This window comes from Otolemur garnettii, unplaced genomic scaffold (genome assembly GCF_000181295.1).
Source record: "Otolemur garnettii isolate 467f Iridium unplaced genomic scaffold, OtoGar3 scaffold00136, whole genome shotgun sequence".
NCBI lineage: Eukaryota > Metazoa > Chordata > Mammalia > Primates > Galagidae > Otolemur > Otolemur garnettii.
In genome coordinates, this window is record NW_003852531.1 from 334,083 (window position 1) to 346,044 (window position 11,962).

The 11,962-nt window shown below is 47.1% G+C and overlaps 1 protein-coding gene across 1 annotated transcript in view; it reads right to left on the reverse strand.

Moving 5' to 3' along the window:
- Window positions 1-777: 777 nt before the first annotated feature.
- Window positions 778-11,962, reverse strand: part of DZANK1 (double zinc ribbon and ankyrin repeat domains 1) — a 73,998-nt gene continuing 62,813 nt past the window's right edge. The window contains exons 14-19 of the mRNA XM_023518386.1: window positions 10,162-10,255; window positions 9,639-9,736; window positions 6,462-6,542; window positions 5,839-5,966; window positions 1,701-1,775; window positions 778-1,296 (exon numbers count right to left, since the gene is read on the reverse strand). Of these exons, the coding sequence (XP_023374154.1) occupies window positions 1,125-1,296; window positions 1,701-1,775; window positions 5,839-5,966; window positions 6,462-6,542; window positions 9,639-9,736; window positions 10,162-10,255 (648 nt within the window). The 3' untranslated portion in view covers window positions 778-1,124. The remainder of the gene's footprint in view (window positions 1,297-1,700; window positions 1,776-5,838; window positions 5,967-6,461; window positions 6,543-9,638; window positions 9,737-10,161; window positions 10,256-11,962) is intronic.

The following is an 11,962-nucleotide window of genomic DNA, read 5'->3' on the forward strand; positions in this document are numbered from 1 at the left end:
ACTATGTGTGTATTAGATATACATTTGCATTCCATGATACTCGTATGTACACGTATGTATATCACACATGGGTGCTTACCTAACCCTCTGCCACCCCTGGAAAGAAACAGCCGACACTGGCGTCCCTGTGCCTCTGTGAAGGGAGGTGGGGGCTGTGAGGCTGGGTGGCAGAAACATTTCCTGCAAAAGACTTCATACCACTTAGCTTTGAACCATGTGCAATATTGAAAGATAAATTAAAAACTAAAAACCAAATTAAAAAAAAAAACAGTAACAAACTATTAAAAAACACACATAAGTTCATCACAAGCTACAGCACATCGGGAGTTGCCCATGTGGTAGTGATGGCTTACACTGTCACCTAATTCAAAATAAAAATTAGAAGGAACATGATTGGAAAATTTTACAATGATTAGATTACACCATTTGTGTTTCTTACCTAAAGTTGGAGTTGCAGTGGAGCCCTTCACCCAGCAGGTGTGCTGTACACCCTTACATATGCACATTGGGTGAGAGCTTACCAATCCCCTCCCCCCACCCCTCCCTGTCCCTCCTCCCCTCCCCCCACTTGAATTTAATTGTGTTTCTTTCATGTGGGTATGTAGTTGTTTATCTATGGTTTCATACTAGTGTTGAGTACATCAGATACTTGCTTTTCCATGCTTGTGATACTTTACTAAGAAGAATGTTCTTCAACTCCATCCAGTTTAATACAAGAGATGTAAAGTCTCCATCTTTTTATGGATAAATAGTATTTCATGGTATATATATGCCACAGCTTATTAATCTATTCATGGATTGATGGGCTATTGGGTTGACTCCATGACTTGGAAGCCTTTAGAATGGGAGAAGATACTTGCATGCTGTAAATCTGACACAGGACTGGTAACTAGAATCTACACAGAACATTAGTCAACAAGAATAAGCAACCACATGTATAAGTGGGCAAGAGACCTGAACACAACCTTCTCTGAAGAAGACAAATGGAAATTTTTTTTAAACAACAAAAATCTTGTAAGTTCCTCTCAACCTCAATTTCTAACCTGAAATACAAATTTCAGAAAGAAACAAACAAAGCATCGCCAGGGCTGTGGGGCTTCTTTACATGAAGCCCTGTGGAGGCCTCAGGCATAATGGTCATCCAGGCTGAGGCTCTTGGGTTGCATGAGCTGGTCCTCGAGCCCTTGGCCAAACTTAGCTGCAAAAAGCGAGGTGATGAGGTCACTGCCAGTGCTCAGAGCCAGGTCGTATGCTGTCTGGCCCCCGGCATTCTTCTTCTGGATGCTTGCATTGCATCTGTGAAGGCAACATGGAAACAGGTGCACTGAGGACGCAGCACGCGACCTGTGGGCCTGCTCTCTCCTGTCACAGAGGCCAATCTGGGCACCTCCAGATCCCACCTCCCGAAACTGTCCCCAAGAGGCTACCAGGACTTCTGCTCTCAGGGGTGCCTCTACTCTGAGACCTTTTAAGGGGCTCTACAGTTTGAAAATGTTCAATGGCCAATGCTGGCCATTGACTCCCATCCCATTGCATCAAAGTCCTACAACCAAGGCTGTTCAATGGGGGCAAGATTTTCATTAAGCTCTGAAAGCCTCCCAGTGCCCTGGGAGTCAGGGTGAAATGATGGCCCCTGGTCACAAGGACAGCACAGAGATTGTTGTGGCCCTCAGCAGTGTCTACCAATGGCCAGAACATACCCCAGTAAAGTGGCGATGCACTCCCTTCCTGCCAGGCCAAGGAGAATTGCTTCATGAAGTGCTGTATTTTTGAACCTATTTAAGGAAAAGAAAAATTCCTGGATAAATCCCTGGCATCCTCAGGAAACTGGAGAGGGTGCATGTGATCCAAGGCGTCAAGACGTCTTTTATTCACTGACCTATTTAACTAACCTGGGAAGATCTCCAGTCTCCCCTCTCTGCCCTTCCCTTGGAGAAATACTGTGATGGAAGGGAGCTTTCATACTAGACAGAAAGTGAAAAGTCTACATGCACATTCGTTTTTCAGCGTGAGGACCCTCAGATCTGGTTTGTAGTCATTTAAATAAATACTAATAAATGCTATTTTAGTTCATTTCCTACAATTCATTCCTATAGGAGATATTACACAGTCTCAGCTTTGGACCTCTTGGGCACTGCCTGTGTGATAAAAAATTCTTAGGGCTGAGACTCTTGTTTTTGTTCAGGGAAAAGGAGCTTGGCTCCTATGAATTTGGCCAAACGCCAGTCACAGAATGCAGAGGGCAGGCCTGAGATGTCAGGCAGGCACCTCCACCTGGCTCTCGGCCACTTTATCCAGCACGTGTCAGTGCCAGCCTGGTGCCTGTCTGTGCCAGGGTCGGGGACACCAGCTCACATGTGACACAGTACTTCTCCCTCTCTCAGGGAGCTCAGAGCACTCAGCTGTCAGTGGGGTGGAGGGGTCCACAGCACACCGGAAGCGCTGAGAGAGACTCTCCCAGTCACACCAGTGGCAGCCACCTCCTCTTCTTTATCACTGAGTCTCTACCACGGAACCTCTGAGAAGCAGACTGCGGACGGAGCCTCCCTCCCTCCACAGTGCACACTGACTGTCTGTCCATCACTTCATCCCTGAGGTCCCGAGGGTCTTTATATGGGCATTTACCACTGGCACTTGCATACACACACAGGGTTCCCACATCTCCTAAGGATACCCATGAGCTCTTTCCTTCATGTCCTCCCTGGTCTGAGAGCAGAGTGCTCACTCTGTTTACTGAGTGGGGTTTGCTGACGGCTGGATTTTCCGTGCTGGCTATGTTCTGTGTGGCCACAATTCAGTTTGAGAACACACTGAACTGCAGCTCTGCCAACTCCAGTTTTGTACATTGCTCCTCAAACAACCTAACTTCCATATGGCAAGGTCACTAGACGGGAAACACCATCTTAACAGAATCGTGTGTTTCAGAGTAGCTGTGAGAGTAGATGCAGAGTAGATGTTCCCCACAGGCCTACAGAATGGGCCCTGTATTTTATTTTTTTGAGAGCGTCTTACTTTGTCACCCTCTGTAGAGTGCCGTAGCATCACAGCTCACAGCAACCTCAAACTCTTGGGCTCAAGTGATTCTCTTGCCTCAGTCTCCCTAGTAGCTGGGACTACAAGCACCCACCATAACACCCAGTTATTTTTTGTCTGTTTGTTTATTTGTTTAACAGGCCAAGGCCAGATCCAAACCCACTAACCCTGATGTCTGTGGCTGGCACTCTAACCACTGAGCTACTGGATGCCAAGTCGATATTGAATTTGTACTTCAAAGAAACTTTGATATTAATACATAAACAAGTCAAACTACGTATTCAAATCAAAGTATCATGGTGAATTAAGGCACATTCTCTCATTGAAAATCTTGAATTACTGGCTCAGCGCCTGTGGCTCAAGTGGCTAAGGCACCAGCCACATACACCTAAGGTGGTGGGTTCGAATCCAGCCCGGGCCCGCCAAAACAACAATGACGGCTGCAACCAAAAAATAGCCAGGCGTTGTGGCGGGTGCCTGTGGTCCCAGGTACTTGGGAGGCTGAGGCAGGAGACTCGCTTGAGTCCAGGAGTTGGAGGTTGCTGTGACCTGTGATGCCACAGCACTCTACCCAGGGGGATAGCTTGAGGCTCTGTCTCAAAAAAAGAAAATCTTGAATTACTAATAGAACAAATCTCTACCACTGAAGCTCTAAGCAAACTGAGGATGGCATCTTCCTCACTGGCCATCTTCCTGCACTGTCCAATGCAAATAGCACTTCTCCGTGTCTCTCTCCTAGTGAGACCTGAGATCTGTGTCTGAAGTCTGCGGGTAAGAGGCATCAGCTTCAGTGAGTGATGTGGGCCTCCCCTTAGCCAGTCTAATACGTTGACGGTTGAGTTCTCTCTGGCAGTGAGAATACACACGTGGGGCCAGGAAACACTAGGAAGGGGCTGTCTACTGCCTGCTGAACTACTCCACAGACGTTATCTTGTGTAGAGACCATCAGGGCTCCACCAGCCAAACACGCGTGGAGGGGAGAGAACATTTCAATCTCTGGTAGCTTATGCCTAAGAGCAGAAGGATGGATGAAACCTTGAGATCACGTTCCTGGATCTGCATGGGGGAAGCAGAGGCCAGGCTGATCCAGGCCTAAGCTCTTCAAGCTAACAGATAGGAAACAAAGGTAGCAGAATCTGGCTCTCAGTGGGAAAAGCTACTTCCCCTACTGGCAATCACGGAAAAGAAAGGAGAGATCCCTGTGCTCTATTCTGGGAGAAGGCCACTCATCTGGCTTCCCTGACACATGCAAGCCACAGCCTACTCACAGTAACCACAACATGCAGTGGGAATGACAAAGGGCCCAACACACCACTCAGACGGACACAACCGCAGTGTCACACTTTACAGACACACGAGAGCTACATCCTGCTCACAGTAACCACAACATGCAGTGGGAATGACAAAGGGCCCAACACACCACTCAGACGGACACAGCCGCAGTGTCACACTTTACAGACACATGTGAGCTCACATGTGGATAAATGTCAATCTGTAGAACGGTGATGAAGCAAACACCACACAAAGTGAAGAACATCAAAATAACACAGGATCTGTTCAGTTCTCAGAGGAGTTCCATCCTCTTGGCTGGACTTTTTATAAAGCCAGGACCCTGCGTACTGAACATGTCAATTCAAAATATGCTCAACGGATTTTTGTATCAACCACAAAACATTATATTTAAATGCTATAAGAAAAGTTTTTCTGATTCTAAAAATATAAAATACACCTTAGCACAAGACAAGGGACCATCATTTTCCTTATAACAGTGTGGGATAAACGAAGATGCTGACATGGTGAGACAGTATGTTCCAGCTAGCAAAGCTGTGCACCAACATGCCAAACACTCTGCTATAAAATAAAACTGAAAAAGGGATCGTGTCTATTGATAGAGTGTTTCTATTGGGCAGAAGCTGATAAAAAATGCAAATAGAAGAATCCACAAAGCTGTATTTGGAGAGCAACGTGAGAGAAGGTTTGCAGCAGAGAAGCAGAGTGTAACCCAAGCTCGGCGTGTGCGGGGGTTTGATGTGCCAACGGGATGTGCCCCAGACCTGGGCTGTCACCTGGTCTTAGTGAGAATTCAGGAGGCAGCAGTGGTAAGATACCTGTGATATCCCTGGAAGACTTATTTAAACAACGTAGTCAGCAGGATGGAAGTGTTAACGTGAATGATCCATACTCAAGGAACTTTCCACCCTGGTTTTCAAAGTAATTTGAAGAGAACAATCAAATGTTAAGGCTAGGAGAGAAGGTCATGGAGCAGGACCGGACTAAGATGGGGACAGTAAATAGCATGACTTGGTACCTCTCTGTCCTATTTCATAGGTGGGAAAACGGCACCAGAGGATCAAGGGGTGAACTCAGATGTACCAGCCTCCTCTCTGGAAAGAGGAGACGACCATATGTTTTCTCTCTGCACTAACATCACGGATGTATTTCTACAGAGAATTCAGTAGGATCTCGCTTCCCCAAGTACCGATCACAATTACAACACTGCTAAACACACCAAGGGTTAAAGGATTTGCTGGCCTTACCCAGTATGAATTTGTGTGTTACCAAAATGTATTGTCAGTTATAAAAGCTACTAAATTAGGCAACCTAACAACCCATATTTTAAATTTTGTTTTTCTCAGTGTTGGAAAACAGAAGTCGTGAAGCCTCTTATTAAGTATGACTGAAATAGGTTTAAGAGACTTATAAGGAGTCTAAATCAAACAGGGCCATGTGCATGGGTCAACTTTGCAGCAGGGCCCCGGAGCACATGGCAGCTGCCTGGGCTCCTATCCAGCAACTCTCACTCACGGTCCCCACGGCTGGTCAATGTCCGATCCTCTCTGCACGAGAACCGGGATCGCTTCAGGGTGATTGTTCACAACAGCCACGGTCAGCACAGGCCGGTCTTCTTCATCGCAGCAGTTGGGGTCTGCTCCCTGCAGCACATGAAGAGGACAAACTCACCACAAATCCTACGCTCAGCAGCCCTAATCACCATCCCGCTAAGTGTAACCGGAGTCCCGTTAAGGAGCTGACGGAACTGCTCTGAGATCAAAGGAGGGGAGACTCAGCTACCTCCAGATGCCACCTAGAAGGGACAGAACTGGAGTCACCCCCAGCAGGGAGGCACTGACAACCTTGCTTTCTGAGGAAACTCAGGCTAAAGGTCGCATGGGGGCATGGCCAGGGATTCTTTCCCAGTTTGTGTGTATTCCTTAGACTTGTGTGTGCTTATCGGCCTGGTTTCTATGCTATAAAAATTAGTACCAGGTAAAAGTTAATGTAAACCTTAGCCATTTACTCCATTCCCAAACAGTTTCTCATCCCAAGGCCTTAGAATTTCTGTAGTATTGGAAAAACTTCCATGCTGAGTGAGAGATGTGAATGCCAGCCTGAACTCCCCAGAAACTTGTTCTTTTGGTCACACTTACTTCATCCAGCAGCTGTTCAATCATAGAGACTCTTCCTTCCCCAGCAGGTCCGACTTCTTTCAGCAGGAGTTTGTTCTCAGGCTGTAGGATTATAGAATGTGGTCATTCCCATGGTCTCAAAGACTTTCACTGTTGAGTCTCAGGCTCAACGCTTATGGCAAACACTTCCTCTCCAAGGTTGAATTCTGAGTCATGGGATATGTGAGTGTGAGCATGTGCATGTGTGTGTGCATGCGTGAGCACATGAGAGGGTGTAAGAGTGTGTATGAGCATGTGCAAGTGTGAACCTCTGCATACGTGCGTGCATGTGTGAGTGTGCAAGTGTATATACGTGAGCATGTGCACGTGTGAGCATGTGAGAGTGTACTCAGATGTGTATGTGTGCCCATGTGTGAGCATGTGTGTTTAGGTGTGTATCTGAGTATACATATGTAAGCATGTGTGTGCATGTGTAAGTGTGTATTTGTGTTCAGGTGTGCATCTGAGTGTGCATACGTAAGCCTGTGTGCATGTGTGCTGAGTGTGGATGTGTGTGCATGTGTATGTGTGTTAAGGTGTGTATATGGGTGTGCATATGTAAGTGTGTGTGTAAGCATGTATGTGAGTATGTGTATGTGGTCTTTAGCAGCCTCCAGCACAAACCTCCAATCTACTGTTGATCTTACTGGTCTCCAAAACCTTGCTTTGGTCAAGGTTACTACATATAGACATTGTTTTATATTAAGATAGGGATGCAATAAGAAGCCTCACAAAATCCCAGAAAGTCTAAGCTAGTTTTATTATGAGTATTTCTAGAAAGAACAATCAGGTGAATCCTAAAATTTACTGTGCGTAGTTTATAAAGCATTCAAGGTCAGCTTAAGCATGATAGTTTAGAAAGTGTGCTCACCTAAGGATTAAGTGAGCCAATAAAGTTGCCCTCTTACTTAGAAAAAAGAAAAAGCTCTCATTTATCATCAGAAATCTGAAAACTTAACCATTTATATTTCTTAAAAACCATGAAAGTCAGCAACAGATACACAAAAGATTTAAAAAGCTGGAAGGCTGAAGGAAGCCACCTAGAAGGCAGGAGATGTACTCTCGTTCCACTTCTGCTCCTGCATCCCAGGATAACTATGGGTGGCCACGGGACCACCCCTTCCATTTGTGAATAACACCCATCCACCCATCCCACCCTGGCTCCCTGGCCAGGGAAGGACGGGGATGAGCACACTGGTCATGGCCCTTGAGTCTTAGCAGATACCTGCTCCAGCCTGTGCTGCTTCCCCCTTCCCTGTCCCCATCTCCCTGGTGCATAGCTTAGAATAAAGTATCTAATTACTAAAGCCCCAGGAGGGGTCTTGGGCAGCACTTGTTTATAATCAATTCCATTACTTGTGAAAAAATGTAATAGAATGTACCAGAATGTCAGCTTCATGACACCTGAGACCTTTGTGTGTCTTGTTCACATTTTATTTAAACAGCGCCTGGTATATGCATACTCAGAAGTAATCACTAGAGGAGTGAACAAATGTCATAGCTTCAATACTTGTTCCATAAATGCAAACAAGAAAATAAAGACATACAGCAACAGGAAATTCACACACAGAATAAGAAGACGGAGTCTCCCAAATTGTAACCTGTCAAGTTTATGGAACAGTATACTTCTTTTATACTCGCCAGTGATGTTTCAAACTGGGAGAAGGTAGAGAGCATCAGAAATAATAAGCAATAAAAGTTAAATACAATTTTAAGACTTCTTCCCAAATTCACTGGTGTTTAATCATATGTCAAGCATGTGGTGGGGACAAGATAAAGCAGAGTCTCTGCCTTCAGAGGAATCACAGTGTGAGCCAGGCAGCTGGTGTGGGATGCCTTGAGAGCCTGGTGGAGCCAAGGGTGGAGGGAAGCACCCCACATTGTGCCCAGGTCCAGCTCTGGCCTGGGGCCCAGGCCTTGAGATGTGCTGCTAGTCACCTCTGTTCTCCGCACCATAGTCAAAGAGTACCAACTAATGGCCAAGCGGGGGACACAGCAAGGATCCACCGCCACTTTCTCCAAAGCTCCCCCTAGAATTATTTGTGGCATATATTTTTGAAAAATGACTCTGGCCATGCTCAGGGGCTCACACTTACAATCCCAGCCCTTTAGGAGGCAGAGGTGGGAGGATCTCTTTGAGGCCAAGAGTTGGAGTATAGCTTGGGAAGCACAGCAAGACTCATCTCTACAAAAAAAAATAACAAGAAGAACAAACAAAAAAGCCTCTTAACACCTGAGAGAAACTCTGAAAGGAAGATTCTGGGAGACTTTAAGAAAACTCAAAGAAACCTGACTCAGGGAAATCAAAGCAAAGAAAACCCAGCAGAGACAGGGAGGTGTGTGTTCTCTCCCAAAGCCCTGCGGAAGCGCAAAGCACTCAGGCAGGAGGTCAGGTGCCGGGTACAAACAAGCAGAAGCTTGCGTGGATTCCAAAGCCTCTACTATGAATAGCTGCGATGACCTTCCACTCTCTCCCATGCAGGAAGGTCAGGAGGCTTGTGCTCTCTGTTTAAACCCTGATAAACATTTTTCAAAAAGTATATGATTTTTCCAACGGGAGCACAGGGCCCAAAAAGGGAGAAGAGCCCAAACCTCCACAACACACAGGAGAGGATATAGAGGGCAAGGAAGGAAAGAGCACTCTGTCCTCCATGGAGCACTCACCAACACGCTCACCTCCAGGGCAAAGAACGCAGGAGGCCTGAAGGCTCTCGCTGCTCCCTGCACACACTCTCCAGGTACGTCTGCCCCACCCCATGCCCATCCACCCACACAGGGGCTGTGGGTCCACATGCCCAGTGCTGGCCCCGTGCTGGGCACCTGTGCTAATCCAACTAGCACACCTGTCAAATGACCAGATAATTATTAAGGATCAGCACGTATCTGAGGCAACTCAAGAACAATGAAGAGAAATACAGGCAGGCAGAACTGAACAAGAGGAGACACAGATGATTTGGGAAACTAATGAGAACTTTAAAATAATTCTAATCCATAATCTTGAGATATTTTAAAGAATTTTGCCTCCACAAAATAAAAATATGCTATTATTAAAAAGGAAAAGAAAACAGGAAATTATTTTTTCCATTTAAAAAATGTCAAAATAAAACATGAAAATGACCAGCTGAAGAAAACAGCCACAAGGACAAGGAGGACACTTACTATGAGCTGCTCCTTTTCTGGAAAGTTTTTGGTCTTGAAATTCTTTGTCCTCATGATCTTCTCAGTGGGTTCTGAGGCATGCTGGCTGTAGTCACTCACTGAAATGACAAGAGCTGAGGACTAAGATGATGTCCCTCCCCACTGCCTGCACGTAAAGAGCCACTTCTGCCAGGCCCCTTAAGACTCAGGACACAATAGCTTTACAGAAATTCCCGTGTGCTTAAACTGGCAGCAGGACTCCTGGCGCCACCCCCCTGTCCAGGAACCAGAGGATGGACGGGAAGGAAAGAACAGGCCCAAAAGTACACCTTGCCTCCCAAAAAAAGAACCCCTAAAGCCCCGAGAAGGACTTCAAGAGTCTCATTCCTGACTTTAGAGAAATCAGAGAAATAAAACGGCTAGAACATGATGGTGGTAAGATGAGTGATTAGGCTGGCAAATTTTTAGCAATTCTCTGCCATACTTGCCAAGTCAGTGTGTTCCTGCTCAATGGTTTTAAAATCACTGGAAGGGAACAACTCACCCCAGCTGGACCTGCTGCTGTACAGCCCATCACCACGCTCCATGGCGCTGCCCAGGAGGTGGTCGGCGAAATTCATCTTATTCAGGTAAAGGCTCTGGTCAGTGGAAAAATTCAAGCACCACAAATGATGAGGCTGCTTCTTCAGGAAAGAGGATCCCTGCTAACCTGCTCCTCCTGACTAAAGACAGCTCTCCCTACCCACAGACTCGAGCTCCAGACCTGGACATCCTCTCCCACTCTTCCCTCAGCTCCATGGAGGCATCACCTGCCCCTTCATTGGCAGCTCAGTCTGGCCCCTTCCACCCCTCAGTACAGCCACTGCCCCTCTTCTCACACTGGGACCCTCACAACAGTCTCCTTGCCATGGGCTGCCCCAGTGACCTCTGTACCCTTTAACTGCATCCTTCCCCTTCCTCTGCTTAACCCCCTGAGGTGTCTGAGGATCGGGGTGGCATGATGGGGAGGCCTCAGGCTCAAATTGTGAATCACGGGCCTGCCACTTCCTAGCTTCATGACCTTGGGAGAAGCAAGTTGCTTAATTTCTGAGCCTCAGTTTCCTCACCTGTAACGTGGAACTATTTAGACCTCCCTCAAATTGATGTTGTGAAGATAAAAATGAGTGTCTGTAAAATGAGGGAGTTACACAGGCCAGACCATGCACATGTATCGATTCCATAGGGAGCAACCTGCCCCACCTGCCATGGCTGCCTGGTATCGATTCCATAGGGGGGCGACCTGCCTTACCCTCCCGCAGCTGCCTGCTCCTGCCCCCTGCTGCTTCCCCAGCCCTGCAACACAGCCAGCTAAGAAAAAAAAAGAGTTCTCAGACCTGGATGACTATTGCACTTGTACTTGACTGACAGCATTTGGAGATGCTGCTGGCAGCCCACCCAGGTCCGAGCAGTCAGCCAGGGCACCAGTGGGCCTCTTCTCCAGGTGGGTGCTGCTTGACCTACGGGTTATGCCCCTTGCCCCCCAGCCTCAGTGGAGACAACTCTCTGGTGTGACCTATGCTCCAGAGCTCACCATGGAGTGGATCAGCTGCAGCCACACTTGTCTTTTGACTGCCTGCCCCTCCTCTGGCCTGACATACTCTCCTCACTCCCCTTCTCTTGGACCCACCTGCTGCTCTAGCCACACAGCGGGAAATGCCGCGTTCAGTGACGTCCCTGCTTTCGAGCACTTTCACGTGCACTAGCTGGTTTGCTATGCCCAGCTAGCCTCCCTGAGCTAGCCAGGGCTACTCTTTCTATCCTAATTCCAGTAACACCATTAGTACCTCGCTGGGCACAGAGCCAGAGCCCAATAAATGTCAGTTCCCCTCCTCTCCTTGCCTTCTTCATACATCTCCTCCATACATTAATCATTGTTTTGTGCATTCTAACTTCCTAGCCAATGAAACAAAAGCCGCTAAAATCAATCAATTAATGTTTGTCACACACTTACAGGCTCTGTGGCAACACTGCAGTCACCATAGAAGAGGGAAGATATGGGTGACACGGCCACAAAGTTTGGTTTAATTTCTTATAAAAGGAGATGGGTCAGCATGCACAGCAGTATTTTTGTCAGTCTTTCCCCAAATCAGTTGTACGTGCGTATCACAGACCTGCCATCAGACTTAGTAACTATGAAGAAAGCCTGAGCACTGGCTTGGCTCCTGTAGCTCAGTGGACAGGGTGCTAGCCACATACACCAAGGCTGACCAGTTCAAAACTGGCCTGGGCCAGCTAAACGACAATGACAACTGCAACAAAAAATAGCTGGGCATTGTGGCAGTTGCCTGTAGTCCCAGCCACTTGGG